At 47.5% G+C, this 15,208-nt stretch overlaps 1 protein-coding gene across 1 annotated transcript; it reads right to left on the reverse strand.

Annotated features, from left to right (window-relative positions):
• Positions 1–11,443: 11,443 nt before the first annotated feature.
• On the reverse strand, positions 11,444–12,549 carry LOC130459601 (uncharacterized). The gene is made up of 3 exons (XM_056827070.1): positions 12,400–12,549; positions 12,113–12,303; positions 11,444–12,037 (listed from the first exon to the last, which is right to left on the reverse strand). The coding sequence occupies exon 3, from the start codon at positions 12,023–12,025 to the stop codon at positions 11,444–11,446; it is 582 nt and encodes a 193-aa protein (XP_056683048.1). The 5' UTR covers positions 12,026–12,037; positions 12,113–12,303; positions 12,400–12,549.
• Between the last annotated feature and the right edge of the window lie 2,659 nt (positions 12,550–15,208).

Below are 15,208 nucleotides of genomic sequence, written 5' to 3' on the forward strand. Positions count from 1 at the left end.
TAGCTCCCAACTAAGCAAAAAAAAATAAACATTAAAAACTTGGTCGAAACCTAGACTCGTCTCAGAAAATGCTTATGTACACTTTTCAAAAAACAAGTTAAATCTCATGGTCATTCTTCGAAACACCAAAAATGTGTATCGTTAAGTCGTTGGTTTTCCAAATAAAAAATGTTTGTCAGTCAAAGGATTAATCCGGGCACTGCTAAAACCGGATGTCGCCTGAAAACTAAAGTCGCACTCCACGGCTTCGCTAAAGTAGCACACTACTATAAAAGGTCGCTCGCACATACGAGCATGACCCCAAACATGATTACAAGATGCGAAAAACGACCGACGAGCCCCAGTGCTTGGGGGGTCGCGAAAAATAGACTCCAACAAGGAGCGCACGATCAAAATCATATTCCCGGACTGCGCCATACACCATATCATGTTTGGATATCTCAAAAAAAAACAACAGGTTCGACCTCATCGAAAGGTCGTCATTGACACTTGTGCACGGTCCTCTGATCGAAGACCAAGTCGAGCCGTAAAGACTAGCTCAAAATCACGAAAGTAGACGGTTGCAAGACAAAGGTCCGTCTGAACACGTTGTCAGCCCACGTTCAGGTTACAACCAAATTCGAGCATCCCTCGAAAGAATTCGCTCTTGCAAGAATGAATAAAAAGAAATTCTCAAAAGAAATCACAAAGAACCAAAGAAATAGGAACTTGCCCATCTACAGTCGGCAAGATCGCGTCACAAACCGCGCGAGTTCCCAAATCGAAAAAAACGAATTCAGGGACGTCCACCCTCAGCGGACAGGGCTCGCCCACCCTCAGCGGGAGGGGTCTGCGTCACTAGCCGCGCAGGTCCTCAGTTTTCGAAAAAATAAAGTCTTCAAATTTAAAATAGGCTCGCCATCTTCAGCCGGCGGGGTCTACGTCACAAACCACGTAGGTCCTTATTTTCAAAAAAGCAAACAAACTTAAAAACAGATTCGTCCACTTCTATCGGACGGGGTGTCCACCCTTAGCGGACAGGTTCGCCATCTTCAGCCGGCGGGGTCTACGTCACAAACCGCGTAGGTCCTTATTTTCAAATTTCAAAAACAGATTCGTCCACTTCTATCGGACGGGGTGTCCACCCTTAGCGGACAGGCTCGCCATCTTTAGCCGGCGGGGTCTGCATCACTAACCATGCAGGTCCTTAGTCGCTGCAGCGATAACTTTTTCTGGTTTTCCCTTTTCCAAAAATTAAAAGGATTGGTTTTCCGTTTTTTCCAAAAAAGAGCGATGTGCTGGATTTTCCTTCGTTTTACGTCCCATAAAAACAAGGGGGTTTTCTCGTTTAGCTAGCCCTGAAAATGAGAATCTTTAAAAACATTTTTACCTCGTGGTTGGGCTTGGCCAGGCCCAATTACACTTTATAGCTTTGATTTCGAAAATATCTCTAGCTACTCCAAATGACAAAGTGATGGAGTTTCTACGCCTCTTTAGATCCTTCCAATGACAAAGTGAGGAAGTTTCTATACTATCAGTTGACTAATCCCAATGACACGTGAGGGATATGTCGACATTTCAAGTGATGACCCTTAAGTCAAATGTTATCACTCGGGGGCTCGTGAGACCCTCGCAAAACAGGTCACATACACCATGGCTTGTGTGACGCACTCCGTCTAGTACTTTGACCATCGTCTTACTCCAAGACTCAGTCAAAGTGGGGGCTAACTGTAGACACTTACTTTTGTCCCCATTCCCGAAAGGGAAAGGTTCGATGATGAAAGCATAAATCTCCACTTGACATCGCATCTCCTATAAAATAAACGAATCTCAATTCCCCTTTTCATTTCGCCCGAAACCTGATATTTATAGAAAACTGCTATTTATGGAAACCTGCTGAAAATAGTAACTGCCGTAAAAGGTAGCTTCTAAAAGTGGCAAATCATAAAGGATAGAGACCTGTCAGAATTAGGTGTTGCATTCCAACATAAATCCTAAATGAGATAGAAAACTGCGAGAATCCTATTCCTAATATGATTCGGAAATAAGAGTTACGTATTAATTAAAATCCTAACGAGCCTAGAGTTCGTAACGGGCCCAGACGCATCCCGTCGCAAGGTTAATACACACTAAAAGACTCGATTAAGTCTCAAACTCTACGGATTTCAGGAATCCGAATCTGAGTAAAGAAAACAGCCCAAACCCTATTTTCAACGCCTGGCTCTGGGCGCCGAAATCTTCGGCGCCCAGGCCTGGGCGCTGAAAATACCTGGGTACGTGTTTTTTCCTAATTCTTTATGGATTAGAACTCTGAAATTCTATCTTTCCACGAACTCTTCCTTATAAATACAGCCCTAAATTCGACGTGAAAAGAACACACAACACAATTATATTCTGAGTATTGACTCCAACCCTTAGCCTAAGCCTCACGCTGCGAAACTGTTCACGCGTTCTGTCGCAATCGATCCATAAATCGAACAGAACGTATCCTGTCCCATAATTGAGATTCGTTAAATAAAAAGGAGAAATAGCAAAGTCAAAGTGGTTAGTTTTCTGAGAACCGTGACGCACCTCTCAAGGGTGCGTCGTAATGTGTCCCTTCTCGATGATTTAATTGCTTTCCTCGCCCTTTTTATGAACTGTTAAACTAACTAAATCTGATTGTTCTATCACGCCTAACAAATATAATATTTTTAGGAAATTGGATTATCATGCTAGGTCCCTTAATGCAATCTAAATCAGATAATCGCGATCGATCTAGTATTATATGTTGCATATTGCTAAAATCAACTCATATTAGTTTAATAGTTAACGCATGTCCCTTCAATTATTTATGCTGAGCTAGTAAGGATATCCTGCCTCTGGAGTTATCGACGAGCGAAGTACTCCTCTTGGTAGTTACAGTCCCCCGAACCCTCAATCTCTACCTTGCGGGTGTATGTTGAGAGATCCCCACACCAGGGATCACAAGGGAACCTACGGCCGTCGTGGTCAAACATAATTGCACTCCCTTTATGTCACGATAACCGGGTTTTGTCAGTTTTTCTCATTGTTGTTAAAAACTGAATGGAGACTCCTATATTACTAGTCAATTGGGTGTAAACTCACAGGAAATCCAATTACACTTGATTGAATAAAAAAGAATCGTCACACCCACGAGGGACGAGGTCACGCATTAGCCTCGTGCTTTTTCGACCCCCTCCCAAATATTATTTTTCAAAAAGTTACGATTTTTATTTTCGAAAAACAACGATTTTTAACGATTTAATAAACACCAACGACAATCCAATTTCGTAAAATTATTAAATAAAGGGATAACATTATTCAAACTTTTAAGAACGAACGAATCAACATTAAAGTTTGAACTTTTAAGTAACAAAATCCGAAGCTTTCAATCGTTCATTAACATTTAAATTTCAGATTTTTAATAATTTGGTTTAAGTGTGATTAAAATTAACGAAACAATTCAAAATTTTAATCCAACAATTTTTAAAATTAGCCACTGACCCATGAAATTATATCCCCTTTCCAAATTAACCGAATTATTAAACCAAAATTAATTAAAATTTAATTAGGGTTTCAAATTTTACGAATTGGGGAAAGACAAAATTAGGGAAACTTTTACCATAAATCAAGAATATACCCAGTAGCATTGTTGTGGGCAAAATTACCATGCCTTCGTGCACCAATGAAGATGTGACACCTGACACGTATTGCGCCCCCTAAGCAGAAATCATGCAAAGTCTACTCCGGGGCATGAGTATTAATCTAGGTATCTACAATGTATGTATTTAAGTATGTATAAATGTACGTATAAAACCTATACCTAGAAAAGGGCTTAATTAGTATGTATCCCAAGTGAATTACTAAGCACAATAGGCCCAAATAGCCCACTATTGCTACAAGGGATCAGAGAATTGTAAGGAGAAAGGACACGTGTCCTTCTCCCATTCCCCAGCCAATCATGTAAGGGGAATATTAGGTCATTCCCACAAAAACCTAGTACTATAAATATTCCCACTTCCCTAGAAAAAGGGGTCACAATCAATACATTCTAGAGCAATTGCTGCTCTGCCTTCTCTCTACTTTCTCTCTCTATAAAAATACAATCTTGTTTAATCTTTAAAAGTTACCAAGAAACCTCCAAGGTATCTCACCGGAAAAACCCCACAACATTTGGCGCCGTCTGTGGGGAGGTACGGTAACATGGAAGATCAACGACAGGACAACGATGCTGGGCGGCCTACGCGCGTAGACCGGCCACCCCTCGAAAGAGAAATGCCGACTGAACATCATACGCCGGCCACAAGAATCACTGAAGATGCCGCACGTACATTTGCGGCCGGGCACACCCCTCGTCACACTGCCGAGGTAGAGGTGCTCAGCGAGGAGGACGACCAGGCCAATCGCACCCCTCCTGGAGGACACCTGGATCCTCGGGTGGATACGGTAATAGAGGAGAACCCTGATATGCCTGTCTCTGTGGGTGCTCTTCGGGCTATTTTGGCTGAGTTCCAAGCTGATGTGGGGAAGACAGTTAATGATGAGGTACAGAAGAGTATGCTGATTTACACCACTGCTGTGGCTGCAAATCATGAGAGGCCGGCAAGCAATAGGCCAACACTTTCTTTGCGCCCCCCAAATGTCTGGACCAGGCTGACAGGCGAGGACCTAAGGAGACAGCCGCCAACAAGTCAGCCCAATCAGGCAATGTCTTACCTACCACGCCGAATGCCACGGCGGCTGATCGGAGAAACGTCCCGAGGACGTGAGCAGCCACGCGCAGAGCAGTTGCCCAACTCTGAGTCTGAACTTTCTGACACTGGGTCAACCCCCGTCATGCCGGATAGACCTCTCCCTCATCCAACTTATACGCATCTGAGCCAGGCACGTCCAGGGGCCACCCGTCCAACCCGTCAAACTCGCGGACGTGAGTCCTCCCTGCGGCTACCCTACTCCAGGCGTCAAGACCCTGTATATCACATTCGGGAGGGGGTGTCCAACATGGCCCTAGGGCACACCACCCCTTTTGCAGACTCCATCATGAGAGCCCTGAGGGAACCCAAAGTCAAGCCGCCCAACATTGATGCTTACGATGGTACCACAGATCCGGACATGCACCTCTTGGTTTACCGGCATCACATGTATATCCAAGGAACAACTGACTCAACATGGTGTAAGTATTTTCCGGGCACACTCAAAGGAGTAGCCTCTAAGTGGTTCGAGAGACTTCCAGCCGGAACTATTCGCTCTTTTTCGGAGCTCGAGCTATTGTTCTCTACTCGGTTCATGGCTCACAAGGAAGAGAAGAAGACGAGCATGCATCTGAGTAGGATTCAGCAAGGGAAGGACGAGTCCCTGAGGAGTTATGTGAAGAGATTCAATCTAGAGGCAGGGCAAATTCCGGATTTGCCAGATGGTGTTGCATTCGATAACTTCATTCGAGGGCTTAAAAAGGGCTCTTTCAAGTTTGATCTGGTAAAGAAAAGCGTCCGAACAATGGCAGAAGTGCTGGATGAGGCGGAGGCCTTCATTCATGCAACAGAGATTTGCAGCGTCCCGAAAGACCCCAGAGGAAGTGATACCGTCGAGCTAGCGGCAAAAAAGGAGAAATTTGAAAAGAAGAACCGGCCTAACGGGACGTGGGCTATTGCAAAAGAATCGGACAGGGCCCCCGGAGCGGCAGGTCAGAAACGGCCCAGAACTTATGATCGGGAGCGATTCGAGTATAACACAGACATGTACACAATCCTGATGGACGTCGGGTCCAAATATGACATTGATCGTCCATTTCCCATGAAGTCACCACCAGAAAGTAGGGACCCCAAACTGTACTGTCACTTTCACAGTGACATTGGGCATGACACCAATGAATGTAAGAGCTTGAAAAGGGCATTGGACGGCCTAGCCACCAAGGGGTTCTTAAAAAGTTATATCAGCAGGAACACGGGAGGTTCTGGCAAACCCTTCTACAAGAAAAACAAATCCCCTCCCTCGGAGGAAGATGGGAATCGTACCGACCCAGAGTGCGTGGCAGTCATCTCAGGAGGATTGGCCGCCGGCGGGCCGACCATGAGGGGCCAGAAGGATTATGCCAAGCGATTGGGGCAAGTGATGCTGTCCGGCAAGGCCACAGTTGACCCGTTTCCAAAAGTTGAAATCGGCGAGGCCGACCGTGGGAAAATCTCCACCCCGCATGACGATCCTTTGGTAATTGAGTTAAAAGTTGCTAATCTAAGGGTTAGGCGTATTTTGGTTGATACAGGAAGTTCGTCGGACATAATTAGTCTAGAGTGCTTGAATCGGCTGCAACATGATCCCTCAAAAATTGAGAAAATCCACTATCCCATTATAGGCTTCGGAGGTAGTGTCATCCACCCAGTCGGCATAATTACCCTTCCTCTGAGGATGGGAAATAAAAAGGAATCTCGGCAAATGGATGTCCGTTTTCTCATAGTGAAAGATCTGACGGCATATAACATCATCTTGGGGCGTCCCACGTTGAACAGGGCAAAGGCTGTCATTGTGACTCATCTGATGCTTCTTAAGTTCATTTGTGACGATGGGAGCGTCAGCACTATACATGGTGACCAGCAACAAGCTAGAGATTGCTACCTAACCACCTTGAGTCCAGAAGCATGGGGGACGGGTGAAGAGAAAGGGACGTCGAGCAACAAACGAAAATGTGGCGACACGCAACCCAAGGTCGTCAAAGAAACATTAACTATCTCAGCAGGGCACATGGAAGAGAGACGCCCAGAGCCTGTTGGGGCCCATTTCAATGTGGTTTTAAACACAGACAAACCTGACAGAGTAGTGCCCATCGGGATTTCTCCTGACGACCCGCTGGCGGCAGAGTTGGTCCACCTTTTGAGAGAATTTGAAGATATCTTTGCTTTCACGGTGGACGAAATGCCGGGTATTGACCCTGCTGTGGCCGTCCATAAGCTGAATGTGGACCCAAACTTTAAACCGGTTCGTCAGAAGAAAAGGAACCATGGGGAAGATAGAAATCAGGCGGCAGCCGCGGAAATACAGAAGTTGATGGAGGCTGGGTTCGTCAGGCCTAGTCAGTACCCCGACTGGGTTGCTAACGTGGTCCTCGTCAAAAAACCTAATGGTACCTGGAGAATGTGTGTTGATTACACCAACCTCAATAAGGCATGTCCAAAGGACAGTTTCCCATTACCCAAGATTGACCGGCTCGTCGACTCTACAGCGGGGCATGCCATGATGAGCTTTATGGATGCCTACTCAGGGTTTCACCAGATTCCGTTGTGGCCTGACGACCAGGAAAAAACGTCATTTGTTACTGAACAAGGCCTTTACTGCTACAAGGTGATGCCGTTTGGGTTAAAAAATGCACCGGCCACCTTTCAGCGTCTTATTAACACTGTGTTCATTAAGCAGCTCGGCAGGAATATTGAAGCTTACATTGACGATATGATCGTAAAAAGTAAGCTGAGGGCGGCGCACATAACTGATCTCAGAGAGACATTTGAGACTATTCGAGCTTACAACATGAGGTTGAATCCTAAGAAGTGTGTGTTCGGGGTGACGGCAGGCAAATTCTTAGGTTTCTTGATTGATGAAAGAGGAATTGAAGCCAACCCAGACAAAATCCAGGCAGTAATTGATATGAGCTCACCAAAGACAGTGAAGGAGGTCCAGCGGCTCACAGGTTGCTTGGCCGCCCTGGGCAGATTCCTTTCCAGGGCTGGAGATAAGTGCCACTACTTTTTTAGGTCTGTCAGAAAGAAGGCCAAGTTTGAATGGTCGGACGAGGCCGAGGCGGCATTGGTCAGATTAAAGGAGCACTTACACACCTTGCCTCGTCTTGTTAGTCCCTTGCTAGGAGAGACTTTGTACATGTATCTCGCCGTGTCCGAGCACTCGTTGAGTGCCGTTCTACTGACAGAGAGGGAGGGAATACAGATGCCGGTATACTTTGTCAGTCATGTTCTTCAAAATGCTGAAGTTAGATATCCTACAGTGGAAAAGTTTGGCTTAGCTCTGTTCATGGCCAGCAAAAAGCTCCGTCCTTATTTCTTAGCTCACAAAATAGTGATCTACACCGATCAGCCGCTCAAACTGCCCTTCACAAAGCTGGAGGCGTCAGGACGAATGCTGAATTGGGCAATAGAGCTGAACGCCTTTGATATCACCTATGAGCCGAGGAAAGCTGTCAAGGGGCAGGCATGTGCCGACTTCATTGTTGAAATGACGAGGCCAGACTTTGCCAAGAATACAAGCACAGTGTGGACAGTGTATGTAGACGGCTCATCCACACAGAATGGATGTGGAGCAGGGATAATCTGTCACTCCCCAGAAGGAGATACTTTTGAATATGCTATGCGATTTAACTTCCAGGCGTCAAATAATGAAGCCGAATATGAAGCCCTGCTTTGTGGCATTAAAATGTGTAAGGCGGCAGGCGCCGAGGAGATTGTAGCACTATCTGACTCCCAACTGATCGTGAGCCAAGTTAATGGGACCTACGAAGCTAGGGATCCGACTATGGTCAAATACATGCAGGCCGTCCATCAGGAAGTAGAGCCACTGAAAAGTTTTGAAGTAAGGCAAGTCCCTCGCTCGGAAAATAACCAAGCTGATGCCCTGTCAAAGTTGGCAAGTTCCGCGTCTTGTGATACCCCTCGGCACGTGTTTTGGGAGGTAAAAGAGCACAAAAGTGTTGAGCAAATGGAAGTGGAAACTCTTGACAGAACGTCCACATGGATGGATGACATAGTAAACTTCAAAATGAATGGAGTCTTGCCCGAAGACTCAAGGGAAGCGGCAAAACTTCAAAAGAAATGTTCTTGGTTTGAAATGTGGAACGGCACCCTCTACAAAAAGGCCTACTCCCGTCCTTTGTTAAGATGTGTAACACCTGAGAAGGGGCAGGAAATTCTAGAAGACCTTCATCAGGGGTTGTGCAGCTCGCATATTGGTGGAAGGGCTTTGGCTGAAAAGGCACTTCGAACCGGCTATTACTGGCCGACCCTTAAGGAGGACGCAATCTCACTGGTCAAGAAGTGTGACAAATGTCAGCGCTTTTCTCACCTAATACATCAACCGGCACGAGTTCTGACGCCCATTACAAGCCCAATTCCATTTGCTAAATGGGGGATGGATCTCCTAGGCCCATTCACGACCGCACCAGGAGGAAGGCGTTATGTCATCGTTGCTGTAGATTACTTCACCAAATGGGTGGAGACAGAAGCGCTCAAAAACATAAAAACTGCTGATGTGAGAGCATTCATTTGGAAGAACATCATGACTCGCTTTGGGATTCCACAGGCTATCGTCTTCGATAATGGGCCCCAGTTTGAGACGCCTAAGCTGAAAGAGTGGCTGGCAGATCACGGTATACACACCTGTTTTGCATCAGTCGGACGACCCCAAGCCAATGGTCAGGTTGAGGCGTTCAACAAAATTATCTCTGAAGGAATGAAAAAGAAGCTTGACGAAGCCAAAGGTCTATGGGCTGATGAGCTGCCAAATGTCTTATGGTCCATCCGCACCACGGCTAAGAATTCAACCGGTGAAACACCCTTCTTGCTAGCCTATGGCGCCGAGGCTGTCCTACCCATAGAAATGTGTGAGCTAACGTTGAGAGTCATGCTGTATGACGAAAATGCTAACTGGGAGACAATGAAAGCAGCCTTGGATTTTCTGCCCGAGGTTAGAGGAAATGCAGCGCTCAGACAACAGCTGTACAAGATAAGGATGGCAAGAGAATACAACAAGAGAGTCTCTAATAGAGTGCTCAAAGTGGGAGATTTTGTCCTCAGAAAAATGGAGTCCACAGGACGAGCAAATGAACAAGGTAAGCTGACGCCCACTTGGGAGGGACCTTACGAGATCTATGATGAAGTTAGAGATGGAACCTACCGCATTCAAGACATGCAAGGCCGCCCTATTTCGCGCACTTGGAATGCCGACAATCTCAAGAAATATTTCTTCTAGATATGTGCTAAGCCTTGTCTTACTTACCACGATCCATTGCCCAAGGTGCGGTCTCTAATGGTCATAGTATGGTAGTAATTACTTTTGTAACCGGCTAAACTCGCCCTGCAAAGTTATAAATAATACTACTCTATTTGTCTCGTAATATTTATTGCTCGAACAATGAATATAAAAATGTACACTCCAATGCATAACCAAAGCCTAATTGTATAACGGCCTGAGAAGTGGCCCAGATTAGCAAAAACTCAGCAAGACTAATTGTTTGAAGCGTAAGAAGTGGCCCAGATTAGCACCAAGTTGTAGGCTGATCACCTATCCAACTCCCCTCCCAATATAAGCAAGCCGCTGGCCGACCAGTACAGCATAATAAGTGCCAGCGGCACGAATAAACTTAAATCGTAAGTTATTTGTTCAAAAGCCCAGCGGCATGAACAACTTTGAAACATAGGTTGTTCGCTCAAAAGCCCAGCGGCATGAACAACTTTGAAACATAGGCTGTTTGCTCAAAAGTGCGGCGGCATGATAATATGGCCGTCCAGCCCATTTGACGAGCATGTCTAGCGGCAATCATACCTATTGATTGACTTACGTCAATCAATATCGTTATAGACACGCTCGCCAAAGAAAGCGACTATCACAGTAGTGCCTAGCGGATGCTCAGTTGCCTGCGGCACCAATATCAAAGAGAGTAAGGTTGTTTGCTAAAAAGCGCGGCGGCACGCATGTTTGGCCGGCCAGTCCATTTGACGAGCATGTCTAGCGGCAATCATACCTATTGATTGACTTGCGCCAATCAATATCGTTATAGACATGCTCGCCAAAGAAGGCGACGACCACAGTGGGGCCTAGCACATGCTCAGTTGCCAGCGGCACCAACCACTTGGAAACAAAGGTTGTCCGCTCAAAAGTTCAGCGGCACGATTAACTTCGAAACAAAGGTTGTTTGCTCAAAGTTAGGCGGCACCAACCACTTGGAAACAAAGGTTGTCCGCTCAAAAGTTCAGCGGCACGATTAACTTCGAAACAAAGGTTGTTTGCTCAAAGTTAGGCGGCACGAACGTTTGGCCGTACAGTCCATTTGACGAGCATGTCTAGCGGCAATCATACCTATTGATTGACTTGCGTCAATCAATATCGTTATAGACACGCTCGCCAAAGAAAGTGACGACCAAAGTAGGGCCTAGCGCATACTCAGTTGCCTGCGGCATCAACGTGCTTAGTGTACACTCGGTTGCACCTTGGCAATCGTACCTATTGATTAAGCCTATTGATTAAGGAATAATCAAATTATGAAGAGCAAGTAAATGCGAGATAAGAGAAGCATCAAAAAACCTATTTACTTATAAAACAACGCCCGTAGAAAGGCGTCTAAAAGTAGCTCAGAATTCTTGACCAGAAAAAAGAAAGAAAATTGTTGTGTGCTCAGCAGGCACAATGATACAGACGCCATCAGCGCCAAAACTTTACAACATAATTGTTTTTGCCCTTAGGCAAATCAGGGAGCGGCCGCATCGTCCTCGTCATCAGATGATACAAACTCAGGGGGCGGCTGACCAAGACGTTCAGCAGCCAACACAGCGGCACTGTGCTCCATTCGCCGCTGGAACCACCCAAGATCATACTCTGACATGTGGCTCTCCCAGGCGTGCTTAACAGCGTCCTTGGTCGCTTGTTCCCCCTGATCATAGGATTCCAGAAGACGCTCACGCAAGGTGCGAACTTGCGATCTGGCCGTCTCCAGCTCCCCACGAAGATGCTCGGCTTCCTCAGCCGCCTCTTTGACCTGAGGGTACTCCCGCAACTGGTCCTGAAGCGCCCGTATTTCCGCCGCCGCTGTCTTGGCCTCCTCGACCATTGCCACCATGTCCTTGTCCTGCGCCAAGATCTTCTTAAGCAGCTCGGCCTTGTCAGATCTCAACGCAGCCACCTCCTTCGCTTGAAGGTCTATGGTCGTCTGCATCTGCAGGCGGACCTCTTCAATGGACTTGAACGCATAGTCGCCATGGTGGGTGGACTCAGCCACCTGAGCTTTGAGCTCCTCAGCAGTGCGGGTCTTCCAACTCTTGCAGAATTCCATGCGGCAGAACAACTGCAAAAGAAGCTACATATTAGTAAATGACTCTAAAAGAGAAGACAAGTACAAGCAAGTTGGAAATAGACTTACGTCGAGAAGAGTGGCCTGGATCGCACCAAACTGGGCGTCAGTCTTGCGGCCAGGAAGAGAAGCAACATACTCTGCGGGGACGGCCTTAAAAACCTTGCGGCATATAGCCACCCTATCCTTTGACGAATAGTGGGGAGTAGCAGGTACGTTCTCGTCCTCGGCAGCAGCTGCATCCTTCCCTTTGTCTTTGGCTATAGGAAAAACAACGGCCTTAGGATGACGCGGAGAGTAAGAAGAAATGCCAGAGGAGGCTCGATACGTCTGAACGACGTTCGAATAATACTTACCGCCCGAAGACCTAGCTCGGCGGGCCACCTCCGCCGGTATCTGAGAGCGGACGTCGGCCGGGATTCCCGAAAGAGGGTCCTCCAGCTCGTCCGGATGCCCACCGGACCTCGATTTGGACACCAAGTCCACCACCAGAGACGGCTTGTCCACGCCCATTTCTTCGTCATCAGGGCATCCCCCCTCAGCAACCTTCGACACGTCTTTCTTCACGAGACGGCGAGGTAGGGGTTTTGGCTTCTTGAAGGTACTCAGAGTCTCCGAGCCAGCCGGCATAGCTCTCTTCTTCAGCTGGGACAGAGTCGTCCCCTTCTTCTTCCCTGACGCCCTAGCCGCGTCCTTAGCTTGCTAAAAAAGAAAGGACAGTCAAATATTAGGCCTCGTCATCTATCGCAAGTCACTCACCATATAGTGGCTCGTCATTAAAAAGGACGCCCATCTTAAAAAAGACGGCGTACCTGATCAATCACAAGTCACTCACCATGTAGTGGCTCGTCATTAAAAAGGACGCCCATCTCAAAAATGACGAGGCGTACCTCATCAATCACAAGTCACTCACCATGTAGTGGCTCGTCATTAAAAAGGACGCCCATCTCAAAAATGACGAGGCGTACCTCATCAATCACAAGTCACTCACCATGTAGTGGCTCGTCATTAAAAAGGACGCCCATCTCAAAAATGACGAGGCGTACCTCATCAATCACCAGTCACTCACAGAACAGTGGCTCGTCATTAAAAAGGACGCCCGTCTCAAAAATGACGAGGCGTACCTCATCAATCGCAAGTCACTCACAGAACAGTGGCTTGTCATTAAAAAGGACGCCCGTCTCAAAAATGACGAGGCGTACCTCATCAATCACAAGTCACTCACAGAACAGTGGCTCGTCATTAAAAAGGACGCCCGTCTCAAAAATGACGAGGCGTACCTCATCAATCACCAGTCACTCACAGAACAGTGGCTCGTCATTAAAAAAGACGCCCGTCTCGAAAATGACGAGGCGTATCCTATCAACCACGAGTCACTTGTAAAAAAGGGGTGGGGGTGGCCCGTCCTAAAAGGTGACGAGGCGCACCTTGGCAACCACAGGAAAAACACTCACAAAGGGGCCCGTCATTAAAAAGTGACGAGGCCAACATTAGCAAACATGGGTCACATGTCAGGATATCGGCTCGTCACTAAATAGACGTCCACTATAGACAATGGACGGAGGAAGCTTAACTTGCAAAAAACAACCTAAGAGAATACTCACCTTCTCCTCCAACTCGGCCTTGGCTTTCTGCATCTTGGCCTCATAGATGTCCGCCATCCAATCGGTCATATCGCCTTTCCCGGTATCCGCCGCCGACAACTTGCTCATTCCTTCCTCTGAGAACAAAAGAAATCCAAAGTTAGAAAAATGAATAAGACCAAGGCAGAGCGGCACATAAATTGGCATACAACCTCGAGTCATGGAATATCCTAAGCCTACGGCCGCTAGAAAAGCCTCGTTCCGAAACTGGCTAATGTGCGGCAACCACTCGGCCGGCACATGGAAACTCTTATCCACTGTTAAGTGGTAAGTGTTGGCCCTGAACAGGACCATTATCTGATCCCATTCTTCGGCAGTAAGGGGTGGAAGGGGCTCGTCACGATCCATGAAGTTGGCGTTGCAGTTCCAACGGCTCATTCGCTCATACATCTCCTGGTCGTCCGTGTAAAACACGACCCACCTCTTCCTCCACATATGCCACTTGCTGAGCTTGCCGACCACTGTCTGGTAGGTACCACGGCTGCTCAGATTAAACCACCCTTTGGCGGCACTGGGGGAACGAGAGAGGGAGACCAGATGCAGAAAGGCGTTGAAGGACGGCTCCACGTCGTTCAGCGCACATTTGGCAATATAGCCAAAGATATCCGCCCATGAGTTGGGGGTCAGCTGGGCCACCCCAATATTAAAACCATCTAACACCTCCACAACGAAGGGGTGTGGAGGGAATCTCATGCCGAGTTTGATTGACGCGGCATACACAGGGAATTCTCCCTCGGCAAGCAGGCTGACGGTCGAGTCCAGACCGGCCGGCACGCGCATTTGGTACCCTTCCCCCACGCAGAGGTCATCCCTCATCTTGGCTCCGTGCCTGTCTAGCCACCGCATCCAGCCCACGTCTGGGTGAATTTCTGACGGAAGCAATTGGGCCTCCTCCCGTCCTCTGGGCCTAATAAGTTGGGGAGCAGCTTCTTGCTCCTCGGCGGCCGATGACAATGGAGCGACGCTTGGCTCCCCCACTGCCTGGCTCGCTGTACCCTCCGACGAGCTTGCCGCCTGCTCCCCCGCCTCGACGTACTCATCGATATCTTGAAAGAGTTCGGCAAATTCTTCGTCGACTGCCGAGGCGGTGGAAGAATATCTCTCCCTAGGAGGTGTCGATGCTCCTTCCCGCAAGCGCAGGCGCGTAGGATCTGCCGTTTGCTTGGTTCTAGCCATGCCTTCTGCATAGTGAACGAAGCACGGCTTAGGGGTGACCAACAATGAAGAAAAAGACGCGATTGGACGTCCGCCCCGACAAAAGATGAACGGCGGAAAAATCTTAAATAAAACCTTTAAACCCTTACCTAGTACTAAGAGGTCGGCCGCTAAGAAAGAGAAAAATGACGAGAGGATAACAAAAACAAGAAAGGCGAAAACTAACCTTGAAAGATCTGCGAAGTACTTGGTGAAGAACAGGATGAGTATCGCGAAGAACGGGATGAATTTCGCGAAGAACAGGATGAGTTTGACGAGGAAAAGGATGAGTCTCGTGGTGGCCGGAAATCGCCTGATGGTGGTAGGA

Source organism: Spinacia oleracea, chromosome 4 (genome assembly GCF_020520425.1).
Source record: "Spinacia oleracea cultivar Varoflay chromosome 4, BTI_SOV_V1, whole genome shotgun sequence".
In the NCBI taxonomy this organism is placed as follows: Eukaryota; Viridiplantae; Streptophyta; class Magnoliopsida; order Caryophyllales; family Amaranthaceae; genus Spinacia; species Spinacia oleracea.